Raw genomic sequence first — 22,529 nt, 5'->3', positions numbered from 1 at the left:
AGCTTGTTTTTGGTCACAGGTCCAGGAATGGCTAAAGGATTGCAATATTTACCTGGAGCTAACCCTGCAGATAGCACTACTGGGTGATCTGAAAAGTCATAGTCAATCGATCAATAATATAATAATACCTTTAGCAAAAATGTTTATTTTCAATTTACAATCTGTAGAAACAATGAGAATAGAAGGGTTCAGAACTTTTGTGAAACATCACAGTACAGTTGAAAAATATATGGCAAATAGAAATCCAATATGGATGGTGTTAAGAGATAGATGGGAGGTGTTGAATGGAGCTGAAGGATGGGACTAATAACAACTAACAACAACTAATAACAACAAGATAACTAATGTAAAGCATACTGTGTCCATAATAAGTATATTGTTTATAGGTTGAGCGCTTTTGTGAAAGAGCAGTTAGAAAGATATGGCATATATAAGCAAATCGGATGGACATCATGAAAATGATCGGAGAGGTTGAGGGTAGAGGAAGTTCAGGAGTAAAAACAAACAAAATAGAATTATTGTAAAATTGACTGTGTCCATAAAATGTATATAGTATGTATAAACTGGAAGTAGAGGCCTAAGCGTTTTTGTTGACTAGTTTACCCCAATTAGGGAAGGAGTGGTGGGGTTGGAAAGTAATAAAGGGAAATATTTTTTTTTTAAAGGATATATATATATATATATATTTGCGAGAGAAAAAAAACATTGGAAGTAATGCAGACAATTAACATTGATGGAAGTTACAATCTATCTGCAATTTAAAGCTGATCTACCATTTAAAACTAAAACCAGCAGAGGGCACTATGACTTCATTTATAAATCACAGGCCAATACTTCTGCTGTTCATGTGTGCAGATACTGTATACCTCATATTCTCCAACTTAGTATTTTATCCTTGGGAAGATCTCTATTGCCACTCCTCGCGTCCTCTCTCCTCAAAACCCATTGGACAATGGGAGAAGGTCAGAGAGGAGGGACATGAGGAGTATGGAATAGACATCTTCCCCTTCCCTCCATCCTTCTATCCTCTATCTCCCCCTCAACTCTACCATCTATCCCGGGGGGGGGGGCTGGTCTATCCCTTCTCACACACTCCTACCTCCTTCCCCCTTCCCTAATCCCATTCCTCCCTTTCCTTCATCCTCTCATCCCCCACTCACCGATGACTCGCTGTCCCGTATGAGGAAGTCCCCCTCCTCTCCTCTCTCGTTGAGGACCAGCTCTGCCTGGTGTCTGGTCACCCCTCCATAGTACCAGTCCCTGCCTGCAAACTTGCCCTCGCACGCCGGGGCCACGTAGCCAATCTGTGGGGAGCCGGGGGGCGACAGCGGCAGGGCAGGGAGCCCGGGAGGCCCGTTGGTGTCATTCAGCACCAGCACGTAGTTCTTGGGCACCAGGCCCAGAAGGCCGCGGGCGTTCCGGCAGCGCCACCACTCTGGGTCGTTCTCTGGTTTCTCCACCACCTCCATCACCTCTCCTTTCTCAAAGTTCAGCTCCTCCTCAGTCACTGAGCTGAACGGGTACAGAGTCTGGACCAGCTGGAGTGCACCACCGCCCTCGCAACCCCGGCTGACACCACCTACCGCACGCCCGATGGTCATCATGGCCTCCCTGCCCTGCCCTGGATAACCTGGGGAGTCCCTTCCTCCTCCACCCCCCTCACCCTCTGTGGGGTCCTCCAGGACATAGTTAGAGGGGAACCAGCCCACACTGCCCCCCTGGCTGCCCCGCCACCAACCGTCACTGCACTTCTCCATCACCGTGACCCGGGACCCCTTGGCTAGGGTCAGCTCGTCCTCGCGCTCCGCCGTGTACGAGAACTTGACCACGGCCAGGATGTTGAGGTCGTAGATACGCTCGGCCCCTCCTCCTCCGCCACCACCTCCTCCACTCCCATTGGAGGGGTACTCCGCATCCGTGCTGGGCGTGGGGGAGGCATCACTGGCACTCTGCTTCCTTCTGCCCTTACCCAGTCCTGAGAGAGAGAGAGTTTGTTTATTATCTATTTCACTTGCTTTGGCAATGCAAACATATGTTTCCCATGCCAATAAAGCCTTTACATTGAATTGAAAATTGAGAAAAAGAATGAGAGAGAGAAAGAATCACTACATCAGTATGTTAAGCTAACCTAACATGACATTTTATTTTAGAGAGCCAGTCAAATACAACATGTATGTTGTTGCCAGTGGACTGAATCAAAAGTACTGCAGGTTTCTTCTAGTTGGCAGCATTGGCAGGGACTGGTACTACAACTGGTACTAACCAGACACTAAGTAAAGGATAATCAACTAGGGGCTATGCGTCCTATGGAAAATAATGAACGACGTTGATGGTGTGTTCCACGACGCGCTAGCGGAGTGTAACTCACCTTCCACGGAGTTGCATTATTTTCCAGAGAACGCATAGAGCCCTGAGTAGATTATCCCTTTTATACCAAGGCTATAATTTAACACATTTACTGCTAGAAATGTGTCCATTTGCCGGTAGAAATGTGTTCAACATCCACTGAAGTAGCTAGCAAGTTTACTAGATAGCTACAGTAGTTGCCTTGGTAACCAAACAAACAGACTTGCTAGTTTAGCTAACCAAACCACCAGGCCTAGCTTGATATTATGAAAATTGAATTCAACAACGCCAATAATGTTTTCAATTCGACATTTGCTTTCAAAAGCAGCTCAAACATAGAACATGTAAGAATGAACTATAGCCAATGAATTCTACCGTGCAGATATACCGTGCGTTATAGGGAATTACACAACGGGTGGGTCTAATCCTGGACCCTGATTGGTTAAAACCGCATTCCAGCCCGTGTCTACTCCACAAGTGACGACCGGCTAAAGCTATGACATTGAAATGCCTATTTACTCTGTTCCATCTCACTGTGCAATCCACTGTCTCATCAGCCCAGCCAGGCAATTTATAAACTTGATCTCCACTGTAAAAACCATCTAGACATTATCTCCCATTTCTTTAAGACTAGCAATTGGTTTTCAACAGCGATTTAAATAAAACTTGTGGTCTCTTTCTCTGACATTTGCAACATTGTTTCAATATTGAAATTCGATCTCCAGCTGTCCCATAGTAATGAACGTGTAGGGGTCGGGAGTCGGGACGAGACAGACAGGCAGGCAGCTTTTCTCAGCCAGTTGAAATCATGAATAAGCATAATTTTTAAGGACATACAAAATAAATATCAATAGAAAACAGATCAAACGAAACTAAATGCAGCTAGTTTGCAGTCTTTCCAGCTTCAGTTTGAAGTGATTGTGTTAGCTGTGTTGTTGGATAGCTCCACTGAACAACAGTGTCCTGATGAGAGAGCACATTTTCTATGGCAGGTGAAATCGCGCATCATTAGCTCTTTCTTATGAATGTATCTAAATAAATGTCACTAGAAAACAACTTAAACATGCAGCTACTTTGCTGTTATTCTGGCTGCACTGTTTAATTTGACTGTAAGTTAGCCGTAGTTGGCTAGCTAGCAAGCAAAGGATAAGAACATTGCTAGTATGGCAATAGAACATTTAGAATGAACGACTGGGTCGCGTCCATAGATACAGAACCAAAAGACTTAACGACAGGATCGCGTCTCTGGCAACCGAACCGATAGAACGAACGACCAGCCGGCATGGGTAGCAACCCTAGATTTGTGTCAGGACTATATTTTGTGGAAGGATGAAATAGTATGAATCAATTAATCAAAATGTTAATGAAAATATGTCAATCATTATTTGAATATGTTGGTAACCCGTTCTATAAAAAAGTGATAATGCCCTCGAAGCCGGTGTTTGGAGGATATATTGGCACAGTTTGCCGGCCCTCGACGAACCCATGCCAATATATCCTCCAAACACCGGCTTCGAGGGCATTATCACTTAAATAATGCACACTCTAGAATGCCCTTCAAGCCAATCAGAAACTAGTATTCAACAATGTCATGGTATAAATATATTTAATATATACAACCGAAGACACTTGAGTTATTTGATAAGTCATAACTCCAGTGGTACTGAGAAAGCTTTGAGTAAATGAGACAGCAGGAGCCTAAGCTGATTCAGGACACTGGGAGACAAGTCAGGGGTTAGGGGGGGCAGGACACTGGGAGACAAGGCAGCGGTTAAGGGGGGCAGGACACTAATTGAGGCTTCAGGCTGCACTCTGGGCCCAGTGGGGGAGTAACACTTAAGATACAGGACAAACGACCACCTCCTCAGTGAGCTGAGAGAGGGAAAGCACACACAATGTTCTCAATCACATACAGGTAACTGCCAAAATAAAGGAAACACCAGCATAAAGTGTCTTAATAGGGCATTGGGCCACCATAACCCAGAACAGCTTCAAACTAATGTTCTCAATCATATACAGTACATACACGATTGCACACACATGCACAGAACACTACATACACACAAATTCTCTCTAACCCACATATAGTAAACACACCCAAGTGACACACACACTCCCTCCATCACAACTGTTAGTGTGTTCATCACAACTCACATCTCCTCATTAAACCAGGCGTTCAACACAACCGACATGTTCTAGCTCAGCTACCCGTGTTCCCTCAAAAAGCTGAAAATAGTGCATGCGGGCTGGGGAGGAAAGTGGAGCAGACAGCCTGGTGCGTGGCTCTGCTGTGGTTCTGACAGGCAGGCAGGGGATCAAAGGTGCCTCTCCTCCTACCCGTCTCATCGCCCTGCCCTCCATCTCCTGCACAACAAAGACAGCAAGCTCTCTCCTGTCTCCTCCATGCTGGTTATTTACCTGCTGTAACCCATGTGGAGCGCTAGCTAGGGCCAACTAAGAGTTGTTCTGATTCACCCAGGGAGATGGGTGACTGACATACAGATTACTAATGGCTGAGGTGGTTGGATGCTGGGCATCAGACAGACCCCCATCAGGGCAGCTCCTACTGTACAAACCAATTACATCTTAAATAAAAGTAACCAAAGATACGGCATAACTAACAGAATAACTAAAGTAATTACAATTGCATTCCACCGCACACACATTCCCAATGCTGTAATTTGTTTAGTCACAACACAGGGAATTGTGACAAGTGTGTGTGTGTCAGTGTGTGTGTTACAGTGTAGAGCCAAGTCACAGCTCTGGAAATGACTGAGTTAACTCAGGAAGTTATTGGTTCACACAGAGTGGCACTAAACTTTCCTCCTGCTTTGTTGTGTGAGAGAGGAGGAGGTGAGGAGGGGAGGAGGGGGGAGGAGGGTCCCTTGGCAGCTGTTACAAACACACAGAAGACCAGACATCATAGGACAGAGCTGACAGAAAATACAGAAAAAGAGAGCGAGCGAGAGAAAGAGAGAGAGAGAAAGGAGATAGGGGAAAAAAGAGTGAGAGAAAGAAAGACAGAAGGGGATGGCAAATGCAAACAAGACAGGAATATTGAACAGACCATAATGTTTAAAAGAATAGTCAAGGTCCATGTTAAACAAGGGCACAACAAGCCACTCCTGCATTGTCTTGGCTGTGTGCTTAGGGTCGTTGTCCTGTTGGAAGGTGAACCTTCACCCCAGTCTGAGGTCGAGAGCACTCGGGAGCAGGTTTTCATCAAGTATCTCTCTGTACTTTGCTTCGTTCATCTTTCCCTCGATCCTGACTAGTCTCCCAGTCCCTGCCGCTGAAAAACATCCCCACAGCATGATGCTGCCACCACAATGCTTCGTAGGGATGGTGACAGGTTTCCTCCAGACGTGACGCTTGGCATTCAGGCCAAAGAGTTCAATCTTGGTTTCATCAGACCAGAGAATCTTGTTTCCCATGGTCTGAGAGTCCTTTAGGTGCCTTTTGGCAAACTCCAAGTGGGCTGTCATGTGCCTTTTACTGAGGAGTGGCTTCCGTCTGGCCACCCTACCATAAAGGCCTGATTGGTGGAGTGCTGCAGAGATGGTTGTCCTTCTGGAAGGATCTCCCATCTCCACAGAGGAACTCTAGAGCTCTGTCAGAGTGACCATCGGGTTCTTGGTCACCTCACTGAACAAGGCCCTTCTCCCCCGATTGCTCAGTTTGGCCGGGCTGCCAGCTCTAGGAAGAGTGTTGGTGGTTCCAAATGTCTTCCATTTAACAATGAGGCCACTGTGTTCTTGGGGACCTTCAATGCTGCAGAAATGTTTTGGCACCCTTTCCCAGATCTGTGCCTCGACACAATCATGTCGCGGAGCTCTAGGGACAATTCCTTCGACCTCATGGCTTGGTTTTTGATGTGACATGCACTGTCAACTGTGGGACCTTTCGGTTGAAGTCGGAAGTTTACATACACTTAGGTTGGAGTCATTAAAACTTGTTTTTCAACCACTCCACAAATGTCTTGTTAACAAACTATAGTTTTGGCAAGTCGGTTAGGACATCTACTTTGTGCATGACACAAGTAATTTTTCCAACAATTGTTTACAGACAGATTATTTCACTTAGAATTCACTGTATCACAATTCCAGTGGGTCCAAAGTTGGGTTCATCCTTGGGAGCAATTTCCAAATGCCTGAAGGTACCACGTTCTTCTGTAGAAACAATAGTACGCAAGTATAAACACCATGGGACCACGCAGCAGTCAAACCGCTCAGGAAGGAGCGTTCTGTCTCCCAGAACAACAGCAAAGGACCTTGAGAAGATATTGGAGGAAACAGGTACAAAAGTATCTATATCCACAGTAAAACAAGTCCTATATCGACATAACCTGAAAGGCCGCTCAGCAAGGAAGAAGCCACTGCTGCAAAACCGCCATAAAAAAGCCAGACTATGGTTTGCAACTGCACATGGGGACAAAGATCGTACTTTTTGGAGAAATGTTCTGTGGTCTGATGAAACAAAAATAGAACTGTTTGGCCATAATGACCATCGTTATGTTTGGAGGAAAAGGGGGATACCTTGCAAGCCGAAGAACACCATCCCAACCGTGAAGCACGGGGGTGGCAACATCATGCTGTGGGGTGCTTTGCTGCAGGAGGGACTGGTGCACTTCACAAAATAAATGGCATCATGAGGAAGGAAAATTATGTGGATATATTGAAGCAACATCTCAAGACATCAGTCAGGAAGTTAAAGCTTGGTCGCAAATGGGTCTTCCAAATGGACAATGACCCCAAGCATACTTCCAAAGTTGTGGCAAAATGGCTTAAGGACAACAAAGTCAAGGTATTGGAGTGGCCATCACAAAGCCCTGACCTCAATTCTATAGAAAATTATTTGTGGGCAGAACTGAAAAAGCATGTGCAAGCAAAGGAGGCCTACAAACCTGACTCAGTTACACCAGCTCTGTCAGGAGGAATGGGCCAAAATTCACCCAACTTATTGTGGGAAGCTTGTGGAAGGCTACCCGAAACGTTTGACCCAAGTTAAACAATTAAAAGGCAACGCTACCAAATACTAATTGAGTGTATGTAAACTTCTGACCCACTGGGAATGTGATGAAATAAATAAAAGCTGAAATAAATCACTCTCTCTACTATTATTCTGACATTTCACATTCTTAAAATAAAGTGGTGATCCTAACTGACCTAAGAAAGGAAATTTTTACTAAGATTAAATGTCAGGAATTGTGAAAAACTGAGTTTAAATGTATTTGGCTAAGGTGTATGTAAACTTCCGACTTCAACTGTACAAAGACAGGTGTGTGTCTTTCCAAATCATGTCCAATCAATAGAATTTACCACAGGTGGACTCCAATCAAGTTGTAGAAACATCAAGGATGATCATTGGAAACAGGATGCACCTGAGCTCAATTTTGAGTCTCATAGCAAAGGGTCTGAATACTTACAGTACCAGTCAAAAGTTAGGACATACCTACTCATTCAAGGGTTTTTCTTTATTTTTTACTATTTTCTACATTGTAGAATAATAGTGAAGACATCAAAATGATGAAATAACACATATGGAATCATGTAGTAAAAAAAAAAAAAAAGTGCTAAACAAATTGAAAAATATTTTATATTTGAGATTCTTCAAATAGCCACCCTTTGCCTTGATGACAGCTTTGCACACTCGTCTTTCATATATGCTTACTACGCCAATGAACAGCTATTTCATATATGCTTACTGCGCCAATGAACAGCTATTTCATATATGCTTACTACGCCAATGAACAGCTATTTCATATATGCTTACTACGCCAATGAACAGCTATTTCATATATGCTTACTACGCCAATGAACAGCTATTTCATATATGCTTACTACGCCAATGAACAGCTATTTCATATATGCTTACTACGCCAATGAACAGCTATTTCATATATGCTTACTACGCCAATGAACAGCTATTTCATATATGCTTACTACGCCAATGAACAGCTATTTCATATATGCTTACTACGCCAATGAACAGCTATTTCATATATGCTTACTACGCCAATGAACAGCTATTTCATATATGCTTACTACGCCAATGAACAGCTATTTCATATAGGCTTACTACGCCAATGAACAGCTATTTCATATATGCTAACTACGCCAATGAACAGCCATTTCATATATGCTTACTACGCCAATGAACAGCTATTTCATATATGCTTACTACGCCAATGAACAGCTATTTCATATATGCTTACTACGCCAATGAACAGCTATTTCATATATGCTAACTACGCCAATGAACAGCTATTTCATATATGCTTACTACGCCAATGAACAGCTATTTCATATATGCTTACTACGCCAATGAACAGCTATTTCATATATGCTTACTACGCCAATGAACAGCTATTTCATATATGCTTACTACGCCAATGAACAGCTATTTCATATATGCTTACTACGCCAATGAACAGCTATTTCATATATGCTAATCGGAAAAAAATATCCTTCTGTTGCGTTTATTAAGATCTTGGGTAACACTAGAATATATAAAATATATTATATTTCAAAAGAACACAACAGCATTTTCCTTATTTATGTTGCTGTACGCGATCTGCTGCCACGTGCTCACATGTGGTGCGCAAAAGGAACAGCGGTTATTCTTGGAAAAAGTGATATTTTAAAAATAGAACTAATCTCTTCAATTTTGAGAGTTAAGTGTTTTGGAAACCTCCGAATCTGCTCTTTGTGATACTATACAGAACACGTATATACCAAAACGTCTTACCTGCATGTGACTACGGAGGAGTATTTGAAAAAGTAATTATTTGGCACTCCAGGAAAATGTTATCTTAAAATTGCATATAACACAAATTCTGTTTGTGATATCAAAATGCTAACATACTGTACACGTGTGTTAAATACTTATTTTAGAGAAGTCAAGAACAGAGGCGGGCATGACTTTAAAAATGGCAGAGTTATTTATATTTTAAATTCATATGCAGTCAAAATGACTGCCGGGGTGCTTCTAGTGTTTTAATAGACTTACTAGTCATTTTTGTATTTAATTTGAGAAGGGATTTTATTTTTTATTTTAATGTGACCCAACATGAAACCTCTCCTCCTGGGCCTACTTCAAGCCATCCCGTGGAGAGACTGAGCTGTCGACTGCCTCAGGGTAGAGAGCAGAGATATGCAGAGGGCAGCAGACACAAAGTCCCCCGAGACCCACACAGCCCAGCTCAGCTGAAACACACTCTTTCTTTCTCTATCTCCCTCATTTCCACTTCAAGGGTCTGGTCTGCTGGTTGGCAGGGGAACAGTATCCCTCCCTCCCTCCCTCCCTCCCTCCCTCCCTTATTCATTCAGCACTGGAGTCTGACCCATGACAACCCTACCTCAGCATGTCTTAATAACAACCCAGAGTGACGTCAGAGGTTGGCATACCAACAGGGTTGGGTAGGATTAGGGCTGCGGCGGTCACAACATTTTGTCAAAATTTTGTCAGCCGGTGATTGTCAAGCAAATAACTCACGGTAATTTACATAAACACATTTAGCATCTCCTGGCTTCCACACATACACTACCGGTCAAAAGTTTTTGAACTCCTACTCATTCAAGGGTTTTTCTTTATTTTGACTATTTTCTACATTGTAGAATAACAGTGATGACATCAAAACTATGAAAAAACACATATGGAATCATGTAGTAACCAAAAAAGTGTTAAACAAATCAAAATATATTTTGTATTTGAGATTCTTCAAATAGCCACCCTTTGCCTTGACAGCTTTGCACACTTGTTCATTGGCGTAGTAAGCATATATGAAATAGCTGTTCATTGGCGTAGTAAGCATATATGAAATAGCTGTTCATTGGCGTAGTAAGCATATATGAAATAGCTGTTCATTGGCGTAGTAAGCATATATGAAATAGCTGTTCATTGGCGTAGTAAGCATATATGAAATAGCTGTTCATTGGCGTAGTAAGCATATATGAAATAGCTTCTTGAGGCAGTCACCTGGAATGCATTTCAATATTCAATTAAAATATAATTTGTGGAATTTCTTTCCTTCTTAATGCGTTTGAGCCAATCAGTTGTGTTGTAACAAGGTAGGGGGGTATACAGAAGATAGCCCTATTTGGTAAAAGATCAAGTCCATATTATGGCAAGAACAGCTCAAATAAGCAAAGAGAAACAACAGTCCATCATTACTTTAAGACATGAAGGTCAGTCAACTAAGACATGAAGGTCAGTCAACACGGAACATTTAAAGAACTTTGAACGTTTCTTCAAGTGCAGTCACAAAAACCATCAAGCGATATGATGAAACTGGCTCTCATGAGGACCGCCACAGGAATGGAAGACCCATAGTTACCTCTGCTGCAGAGGATAAGTTCATTAGAGTTACCAGCCTCAGAAATTGCAGCCCAAATAAATGCTTCACAGAGTTCAAGAAACAGACACCTTAACATCAACTGTTCAGAGGAGACTGCGTGAATCAGGCCTTCATGGTCGAATTGCTGCAAAGAAACCACTACTGAAGGACACCAATAAGAAGAAGAGACTTGCTTGGGCCAAGAAACATGAGCAATGGACATCAGACCGGTGGAAATGTGTCCTTTGGTCTGCAGTCCAAATTTGAGATTTTTGGTTCCAACCGCCGTGTCTTTGTGAGACGCGGTGTGGGTGAACGGATGATCTCCGCATGTGTATTTCCCACCGTAAAGCATGGAGGAGGTGGTGTTATAGTGTGGGGGTGCTTTGCTGGTGACACTGTCTGTGATTTATTTAGAATTCAAGGCACACTTAACCAGCATGGCTACCACAGCATTCTGCAGCGATATTGTTTGGGCTTAGCGGGACTATAATTTGTTTTTCAACAGGACAATGACCCAACACACCTCCAGGCTGTGTAAGGGCTATTTTACCAAGAAGGAGATTGATGGAGTGCTGCATCAGATGACCTTGCCTCCACAATCCCCCGACCTCAACCAAATTGAGATGGTTTGGGATGAGTCGGACCGCAGAGTGAAGGAAAAGCAGCCAACAAGTGCTCAGCATATGTTGGAACTCCTTCAAGACTATTGGAAAAGCATTCCAGGTGAAGCTGGTTGAGAGAATGCCAAAAGTGTGCAGAACTGTAATCAAGGCAAAGGGTGGCTATTTGAAGAATCTGGTTACTACATGATTCCATATGTGTTATTTCATAGTTTGATGTCTTCACTATTGTTCTACAATGTATAAAATAGTAAAAATAAAGAAAAAAACACTTGAATGAGTAGGTGTTCTAAAACGTCGACTGGTAGTGTAGCCTACAAGCCACTGATGCAGACCTTTGGAACATCTACATTTTAAAAGGTCTAATAAATCCATGTTATATAGCCTACACTGTCTCAAAAAATCCATTATTTATTTTAGACATGTCTTTATGTTAGGACCTGATGTGGCTATACCATATGGCTGTGGGATACACTAGTTCATTTAGCAGACAAGATTTACTTAGAATTCGGTGGCATTATTTTATAGTATTAAGAACACAATTGAACAATTTGAGGGAGTGCGCACATGCGGCTATTTTTTGTTGAGCGGTTAACAAAGAAATAGGTACTCCTATATGCTTATTTAGAGTTACTAATGTATAACATTGGGCTATATGTTTAGATTTTTAATACATTGTAAGGCTGCATGATGCGACTAATGAGGATTTGAAAAAAGTCGCTTGAAAGGCATAAGCTCTGCTTTGTTTTTTGCACAGGCTGTACACACTTCATTAGTCTCTCATTCACAATTTGACAAGCACTTGATAATGCCTCGAATTTCATGGCGGCATCCCCTTTGTGTGGCCGTAATGCACCCTAAAAATATCCATGCCTTTTGCGGCCAGTGGCCGTTGTGCCCTTCTCCCTGAGTGCTGCGCGCTCCGAAGCACCTCTCACTCACATGGCTCTCCATCACGTGACCGGGTCTTTCTCACAAACATTAGATTTTCGATTACATTTGCATTGATGTCAGAGTGATTAGAGGGACAATAGAGTGCTGAGTACCAGGCAGTTAACACATTTGGTAGGCTACTAATGACCAGCAGCAGCATCAGAGCTTGGAGAAGCCTAATTACCGTGACTAAACGGTCACATGGAATTTGACTGCCTTCATGACTCGTGATCACCGGTGTGGCGGTAATACGGTCACCGCAACAGCCCTAGGTAGGATACTTTCTAAATGTAATACGTCACAGTTACTAGGTTACCTGTTCAACTGTAAATCAGCAGGGCTGACCCCAATTAGTCGACTGGTCAATTGTTTGGTCGATAGGCTGTTGGTCGACCAAGATTTTTTTAGTAGAGCGTAGCAAATACATATACAGTACAAGTCAAAAGTTTGGACACACCTACTCATGCTGAGATGTGTCTGTTACTTTTACTCTGTGAAGCATTTATTTGGCCTGCAATTTCTGAGGCTGGTAACTAATGAATTTATCCTCTGCAGCAGAGGTAACTCTGGGTCTTCCTTTCCTGTGGCGGTCCTCATAAGAGCCAGTTGCATCGTAGCGCTTGATGGTTTTTACGACTACACTTGAAGAAACCTTCAAAGTTCTTGACATTTTCCGGATTGACTGACCTTCATGTCTTAAAGTAATGATGGACTGTCGTTTCTCTTTGCTTATTTGAGCTATTCTTGCCATAATATGGACTTGGTATTTTACCAAATAATCTTCTGTATACCAACCCTACCTTGTCACAACACAACTGATTGGCTCAAACGAAATTCCACAAACTAACTTTTAACAAGGCACAACTGTTAATTGAAATGAATTCCAGGTGACTACCTCATGAAGCTGGTTGAGAGAATGCCAAGAGTGTGCAAAGCTGTCATAAAGGCAAACGGTGGCTAATTTGAAGAATCTACAATATAAAATATATTTTGATTTGTTTAACACTTTTTTGGTTACTACATGATTCCATGTGTTATTTCATAGTTTTGATGTCTTCACTATTATTCTACAATGTAAAAATAAAGAAAAACCCTTAAATGAGTAGGTGTCCAAACTTTTGACTGGTACTGTATATATTTTTTATGGCACACGAGATCTGTTTGATTTGAGTCCATCTCAGTGAAATAATCCATTGCGGAGGCCGAGACTAATCCATTGTGGAGGCCGACGGGATGGCTAAAATGCACGTCTCTCTCCAGAATGTGCCCTCTCCTGCCAACAGTCATTGTTTCATAATTTCATTGTGTGAATTATTTGCATTTTACTGTTTGTGTCTATCAATTCCATACAGTGAGGGAAAAAAGTATTTGATCCCCTGCTGATTTTGTATGTTTGCCCACTGACAAAGAAATGATCAGTCTATCATTTTAATGGTAGGTTTATTTGAACAGTGAGAGAGAATAACAACAAAGAACATCCAGAAAAACACATGTCAAAAATGTTATAAATTGATCTGCATTTTAATGAGGGAAATAAGTATTTGCCCCCTGTGGAAAACATGACTTAGTACTTGGTGGCAAAACCCTTGTTGGCAATCACAGAGGTCAGACATTTCTTGTAGTTGGCCACCAGGTTTGCACACATCTCAGGAGGGATTTTGTCCCACTCCTCTTTGCAGATCTTCTCCAAGTCATTAAGGTTTCGAGGCTGATGTTTGGCAACTCGAACCTTCAGCTCCCTCCACAGATTTTCTATGGGATTAAGGTCTGGAGACTGGCTAGGCCACTCCAGGACCTTAATGTGCTTCTTCTTGAGCCACTCCTTTGTTGCCTTGGCCGTGTGTTTTGGGTCATTGTCATGCTGGAATACCCATCCACGACCCATTTTCAATGCCCTGGCTGAGGGAAGGAGGTTCTCACCCAAGATTTGACGGTACATTGCCCCGTCCATCGTCCCTTTGATGCAGTGAAGTTGTCCTGTCCCCTTAGCAGAAAAACACCCCCAAAGCATAATGTTTCCACCTCCATGTTTGACAGTGGGGATGGTGTTCTTGGGGTCATAGGCAGCATTCCTCCTCCTCCAAACACGGTGAGTTGAGTTGATGCCAAAGAGCTCCATTTTGGTCTCATCTGACCACAACACTTTCACCCAGTTCTCCTGTGAATCATTCAGATGTTCATTGGCAAACTTCAGACGGGCATGTATATGTGCTTTCTTGAGCAGGGGGACCTTGCGGGCGCTGCAGGATTTCAGTCCTTCACGGCGTAGTGTGTTACCAATTGTTTTCTTGGTGTCTATGGTCCCAGCTGCCTTGAGATCATTGACAAGATCCTCCCGTGTAGTTCTGGGCTGATTCCTCACCGTTCTCATGATCATTGCATCTCCACGACGTGAGCTCTTGCATGGAGCCCCAGGCCGAGGGAGATTGACAGTTCTTTTGCGTTTCTTACATTTGCAAATAATCGCACCAACTGTTGTCACCTTCTCACCAAGCTTCTTGGCGATGGTCTTGTAGCCCATTCCAGCCTTGTGTAGGTCTACAATCTTATCCCTGACATCCTTGGAGAGCTCTTTGGTCCTGGCCATGGTGGAGAGTTTGGAATCTGATTGATTGATTGTTTCTGTGGACAGGTGTCTTTTATACAGGTAACAAACTGAGATTAGGAGCACTCCCTTTAAGAGTGTGCTCCTAATCTCAGCTCATTACCTGTATAAAAGACACCTGGGAGCCAGATACTTTCTGATTGAGAGGGGGTCAAATACTTATTTCCCTCATTAAAATGCAAATCAATTTATAACATTTTTGACATGCATTTTTCTGGATTTTTTTGTTATTCTGTCTCTCACTGTTCAAATAAACCTACCATTGAAATTATAGACTGATCATTTCTTTGTCAGTGGGCGAACATACAAAATCAGCAGGGGATCAAATACTTTTTTCCCCCTCACTGTATATCACCAGTAGCACATTTACCATTAATTCCTAATCTACAATGTTTGTTTGGTTACGGTCATTTCTGTTAATGCATTCAATATATTATTATTCCAGTCTTCTACCGTTCTCATTGTTGGATTGGACACGTTGTTTGCAGAGTGCACAACATATGCTTATGAGAAACAAGTTTTGATTTATTTAATTCCATTTACAAGTTTTGTCAATTTAGTCATAGTCTTTTGTTTGGAGCGCTCCTGTCAATGTTGTGTAAGGACACACACCTGATTACGCATAGAAGTAGGCCTATAGGCTACCTGGCCTGCACGCAAATGTTGGCATATAAAATGTGCTCATTTGGGGATCAGATAGTGTTTCTGATTGGCTTAACGCACCACACATGAGCTGTGGAGCTTCTCAAACCTAAAACAGCAAGCAAACAAAGTCTGTTTTTACATCCATTGGTGAATGACAACAGTTTCTCAATGTATTTGAAAAATCTTTCTAGCTCTCTCCTTTTCGATAACCACTCGGCATGAAAAGGGAAAAACGTCATGCTCTGATCCAGTGGAAACGTCATAAAATAGGCCTACCCGATGACCTCTTATCCCTTGCGCAAATAGCCTACAGCTCACTGGCTCAGGAAACTCTGAGCCAGAATATTTTATACATGGTTTCAAGTTCGTTGCAGACAGGCCATGCGTAGCCAATATTACATTTATTTTTTATCAGGGCATTTTCTACCTACAGGCTGCAATGTATTAATTTGTTGGCTTTATGTAGGCTATTTTTACATAGTTAGCAATGGCAATAGAAGTGAAGTTACTTTTTAGGTTTGTATTTGGATACAATTTTGATTAATCACATGACATTGATTTGGAGATAGGAAGACATTATTATAAATTAAATTAAAAACTCGTCCACGGAAATGTGCTTATGAAAACCATAACTGGCACGCAGATTGGTAGAAACTGTAAGATAAATCGGCATTCCACATGAGAAAGGTTGCCGACTCCTCGTGTAGCCTATAACTGGCAACTTCAGGAAACTGAAGGCAGAATCTGGCGAAAACCAGTAGGAGCGGGAGGAGGATGGTCGGGTCAGGTTAAGGTTTTTTCTTGCTGCTGTGATGGCACACTGTGGTATTTCACCCAATAGATATGGGAGTTGGATTTGTTTTCAAATTCTTTGTGGGTCTCTCGCTCTCTCTCACTGTTCAACTATTGTCTTTCTGAGTTAACTACTCACCACATTGTATGCACTGCTAGCTAGCTGTAGCTTTTCTTTCAGTACTCGATTCATTCATTCTCTGATCCTTTGATTGGGTGGACAATGTCAGTTCATGCTGTAAGAGCTCTGATAGGTTGGAGGACGTCCTCCAGAAGTTGTAATAATTACTGTGTTAAGTCTATGGAAGGGGGTGAGAACCATGAGCCTCCTAGGTTTTGGATTGAAACTAGCTGTCCTCCGGTTACACCATGGTGCTACCCTACAGAGTTATGTTGAGGCTACTACGGACCTTCATTGCAAAAAAAACTGTTTTAATCAATAATTTGGTGACGTGAATATATTTAGTATAGTTTTATCTAAAAAGGATAACTTTAATGTTTCACAATTTTTATGAAATTCACTAAGGATGGTCCTGTACAGCATCGTCCGTAGGCTAAAAACCACTGCTGGTTACGCCAAGCGTTTATTCAAGTTTTATGCATAATCTTTGGATTATTGCTCTTTTCCCACGATCCATCATTGATCAAACACATTTGCTGTGTCATCCTATAGTGGTCTCTGACTTGTGGTCAGACTCGCTCAGGCAGAACAAACGTATAAACTTGCGCCTTTGTCAATGCTGATTTGAATGTCATTGAGAAAAGAGAAGTGTCCGTTTTTCTTTTTTGCAAACATCCTTTATGAATATTAAAGTAATCCTAGAAGTAATCTGTACCCCCCAAATTAAAAAAAAATATATATATATATATATATATATATATATATATATATATATATATATATGTAATCTGATTACAATATTTTTACTGGTAATGTAACAGATGAGTTCGTTTTTTGTAACCGATTACTCCCCAACCCTGCCAATGCACAGGGCAACCTGAAGGAGTCATGAGGAGTTAGTTAATTAGTTAGTTAGTACAATGACACACAGGGGAGTCAGTGGTTTTTATACTAAATACACAAGTGTGTTGAGAGGTAGTGGATGTGTTCTTTCATAATCATTGTAGTTTCCATATTGTTAAGAGGTTTACATTTAAAATGTCTTCTCATATATTTCTCCCTTCCCCATTGTAAGGTTGTTGCCTGTCAAATCTTTCAAACATTGCTACAGTAAAAGCACAGTGATATTAACACGGTGCTACAGTCTGGGCTCAGTCCATAAACATCCAGCCATTTATGTTTTCACAGAAATTATGGGCAGACAGCGTTGGCACGGCGACAGTGTCTACTGTACACCCTACATCTGTCAGAGGGAGTGAAGCCAAGGGAGCCATTTTGGCTCAGTGTGGAGACTGTTGCCCTGTATTGGCGCAGTGGTCTAAGGCACTGCATCGCAGTGCTAACTGTGCCACTAGAGATCCTGGTTCGAATCCAGGCTCTGTCGCAGCCGGCCGCGACCGGGAGACTCATGGGCGGCGCACAATTGGCCCAGCGTTGTCCAGGGTAGGGGAGGGAATGGCCGGCAGGGATGTAGCTCAGTTGATAGAGCATGGTGTTTGCAACGCCAGGGTTGTGGGTTTGATTCCCACGGGGGGCCAGTATAAAAATATATGTATTCACTAACTGTAAGTCGCTCTGGATAAGAGCGTCTGCTAAATGACTAAAAATGTTTAAAAAAAAATGAGTGAGCATTGCCATTTTCAGGTCAGGAGATGGTTGCCCCCTGCACAGCCATTTTGTGTCAATGCTACTGGGCTTCTCCCTTCAAGAAGAGCAACCCAGGACACAGAGAAGCATGCAGCCATTATACAGAGTTCTGATTGGACAAAGAGGAACCCAGTCCAACCATAACTTACAGAGTGCTGACTTTACTGGGTGGGCATGCACACACACATGCATACACACTCAAAATAAGACACACATTATAATAAGTTACTGCAGAGCCCTCACCCTCAACATCCAAGCACTGATTTATGATGAAATACAAAATATTGAACTGCTAGGGGTTGAAATAAAACCTGGCCATAATGTAGAATTCAATGGGGATAGTTAGCTGTTTCTTGGTTTCACCACAGGCTGCAACACTATCAGGCTAGCGAGTCGAGCCCTGATGGGTGGTGGGTGTGGAACTGCATGGCTTTGTTAGAGACCTCACTCTGAAGCTGGTAAGGTTTACTGGCCTGTAGACAGGACTTCAATGACTCCGTCACATCTCTTTAATGGGCTCCCGAGTGGCGCAGCGGTCTAAGGCACTGCATCTCAGTGCTTGAGGCGTCACTACAGACCACCTGGTTCGATTCCAGGCTGTATCACAACCGGCCGTGATTGGGAGTCCCATAGGGCGGTGCACAATTGGCCCAGCGTCGTCCGGGTTTGGCCGGTGTAGGCCGTCATTGTAAATAAGAATTTGTTCTTAACTGACTTGCCTAATTAAATAAAGGTAAAATAAAAAAAAATATATAGAGACATCCCTTTAATTATGGATACACTCACATTGGGGATAGCAGAGGTGAGAATGTTTGTTAATGAGTGTTGGTTCAATGCCTCTAGAATTAGTTTTCTTACTGCTATAAATTATTGTGAGATTCATGGCAAGAGAAAGAAGCAAGATCTGCGCACATCGTGAGCACTCTCCACGCATGCACACACAGTCCTGACTCAGTGCTGGTGCGTGAGAGTGACAGGCTGTGCAGTGTTGGCCCACAGTCTGATGGAGCTCTCCCTCGGGGCAGAGGGGAATAACTGTCTGAAACAGACCCTACCCATCCCCTCGCATAGCCTCCTCTGCCCTCACTCCTCTGCCCTCACCCCTCACTCCTCTGCCCTCACTCCTCTGCCCTCACTCCTCTGCCCTCACTCCTCTGCCCTCACTCCTCTGCCCTCACTCCTCTGCCCTCACTCCTCTGCCCTCACTCCTCTGCCCTCCCTCTCGCCACTATTTCTCCCCCACTCTCGCTTTCTATGTATGTCTGTGTGCGTCTCTCTCAATCTAAACTGTTCTCACTCTCCCCCACCAGCAGAGAAGACATACACTATATATACAAAAGTATGTGGACACCCCTTCAAATGAGTGGATTCGTCTATTTCAGCCACACCCATTGCTGACAGGTGTATAAAATCGAGCACACAGCCATGCAATCTCCATAGACAAACATTGGCAGTAGAATGTCCTTAATGAATAGCTCAGTGACTTTCAACGCGGGACCAGCATAGGATCCCACCTTCCCAACAAGTCAGTTCGTCAAATTTCTGTCTTGCTAGAGTTGCCCCGGTCAACTATGTGCTGTTATTGTGAAGTGGAAACGTCTAGGAGCAACAACGGGTCAGCCGCGATGTGGTAGGCCACACAAGCTCACAGAACAAATGTTGAAGCAGATAGCGCATTCAAATCGTATGTCCTCGGTTGCAACACTCACTACAGAGTTCCAAACTGCCTCTGGAAGCAACGTCAACACAAGAACTGTTCATCTTAACACTACAGCATACAATGTCATTCTAGACGATTCTGTGCTTCCAACTTTGTTCAACAGTTTGGGGAAGGCCCTTTCCTGTTTCAGCATGACAGTGCCCCTGTGCACAAAGCGAGGTCCATACAGAAATGGTTTGTCGAGATCGGTGTGGACTGACTGGCATGCACAGAGCCCTGTCCTCAACCCCATTGAACGCCTTTGGGATGAATTGGAATGCCAACTGCGGGCCTAAATCGCCCAACATTAGTGCCCAACCTCACTAATGCTTGTGGCTGAATGGAAGCAAGTCCCCGCAGCAATGTTCCAACATCTAGTGGAAAGCCTTCCCAGAAGAGTGGAGGCTGTTACAGCAGCAAAGGGGGACCAACTCCTTACTAATGCCCATGATTTTGGAATGAGATGTTTGACGAGCAGTCCACATACTTTTGGCCATGTAGTGTACCTAGCTGATTACAAACTCCTGTAATGTCTGTTGACAGTTTGAAAACAAGATTTAATTTAATTATTTCCAACTGACAGGACACATCAGGCCTGTGTGCTCAACTCATAGGTAGCTTAGTGGGTAAGAGCGTTGTGCCAGTAACCGAAAGGTCGCTGGTTCTAATCCCCGAGCCGACTAGGTGAAAAATCTGTCGATGTGCCCTTAAGCAAGGCACTTAACCCTAATTGCTCCTGTAAGTCGCTCTGGATAAGAGCGTCTGCTAAATGACTAAAATGTAAATGTAACTCACAATGTTTCTCTCGCTGGTGCAGGCAAGACACATTTATTGATTACTGAAGTTCACAGTTCAGCAAAATGAGTATACGAGAAAGTATGAAAAAATAATAGAGTGAAAGAAAATAGAAAGGGAGTAAGGAGATGGATAGAGACAGAACAGGCCAGCGTGTCTCTTCAGTCTCGACCAGCCCTGATACAAGATCACATTTGATCATCCATGCACGTTTAGTAAACATCTGAGATAATATTTCATCTTCCATAATCCTGTAGTGTATGGAGCAGTTTTCCTGATATTACACACATTTTCCTGAACCCTTAACTCTAAACTAGGAATCTTTCTAACTGGAAACCTGTGAAGAGGAATGCTGACAAACCTGGGAAATGTGCATGACCTTGACACGTGAGTGAGTGCTTGCATTAATGTGAGGACCTACAGACACCAAGCTGTGGCAACTCTGAGAGACGGCCAACTGAACACTGTCCCTGAGGTGCTGGTGGATAGCTGCTCTGTAAAATAAGACAGAGGCACACATCTAGCCTCAGTACCAGAGTGGGACACATACAGAGTTCAGAAGAAGAGTTAATAATGACTTCATCCATTTCTAGCTGTAGTGTAGAGGGATGTGACAAAATAGAGGAGGAGCTCCTTTCACTGCTGACAAACTACCACCACCATTACCAACAACATACTGACAAACTACCACCACTGTTACCAACAACATACTGACAAACTACTACCACCATTACCAACAACATACTGACAAACTACCACCACTGTTACCAACAACATACTGACAAACTACCACCACTGTTACCAACAACATACTGACAAACTACTACCACCATTACCAACAACATACTGACAAACTACCACCACCATTACCAACAACATACTGACAAACTACCACCACTGTTACCAACAACATACTGACAAACTACCACCACTGTTACCAACAACATACTGACAAACTACCACCACCATTACCAACAACATACTGACAAACTACCACCACCATTACCAACAACATACTGACAAACTACCACCACCATTACCAACAACATACTGACAAACTACCACCACTGTTACCAACAACATACTGACAAACTACTACCACTGTTACCAACAACATACTGACAAACTACCACCACCATTACCAACAACATACTGACAAACTACTACCACTGTTACCAACAACATACTGACAAACTACCACCACCATTACCAACAACATACTGACAAACTACCACCACTGTTACCAACAACATACTGACAAACTACTACCACTGTTACATTTACATTACATTTTAGTCATTTAGCAGACGCTCTTATCCAGAGCGACTTACAGGAGCATTTAGGGTTAAGTGCCTTGCTTAAGGGCACATCGACTGATTTTTCACCTAGTCGGCTCGGGGATTAGAACCAGCGACCTTTCGGTTACTGGCACAACGCTCTTACCCACTAAGCTACCTGCCGCCCCATACTGACAAACTACCACCACCATTACCAACAACATACTGACAAACTACCACCACTGTTACCAACAACATACTGACAAACTACTACCACCATTACCAACAACATACTGACAAACTACCACCACTGTTACCAACAACATACTGACAAACTACCACCACCATTACCAACAACATACTGACAAACTACTACCACCGTTACCAACAACATACTGACAAACTACCACCACCATTACCAACAACATACTGACAAACTACTACCACCATTACCAACAACATACTGACAAACTACCACCACCATTACCAACAACATACTGACAAACTACCACCACTGTTACCAACAACATACTGACAAACTACCACCACTGTTACCAACAACATACTGACAAACTACTACCACCATTACCAACAACATACTGACAAACTACCACCACCATTACCAACAACATACTGACAAACTACCACCACTGTTACCAACAACATACTGACAAACTACCACCACTGTTACCAACAACATACTGACAAACT

At 42.9% G+C, this 22,529-nt stretch overlaps 1 protein-coding gene across 2 annotated transcripts in view; it reads right to left on the bottom strand.

Moving 5' to 3' along the window:
• The window catches only part of nck2a (NCK adaptor protein 2a), a 71,595-nt gene that overhangs the window by 1,651 nt on the left and 47,415 nt on the right, over nt 1–22,529 (bottom strand). For both annotated transcript variants that reach the window (XM_041843923.2, XM_045206724.1), the window contains exon 3: nt 1,161–1,975. In XM_041843923.2, coding sequence (XP_041699857.1) covers nt 1,161–1,975 — 815 coding nt within the window. The remainder of the gene's footprint in view (nt 1–1,160; nt 1,976–22,529) is intronic.

Source organism: Coregonus clupeaformis, chromosome 23 (assembly GCF_020615455.1).
Source record: "Coregonus clupeaformis isolate EN_2021a chromosome 23, ASM2061545v1, whole genome shotgun sequence".
Classification (NCBI taxonomy): domain Eukaryota; kingdom Metazoa; phylum Chordata; class Actinopteri; order Salmoniformes; family Salmonidae; genus Coregonus; species Coregonus clupeaformis.
The sequence above is the reverse complement of the archived record's forward strand: the minus strand, read 5'-3'. Positions and strand labels throughout refer to the sequence as shown.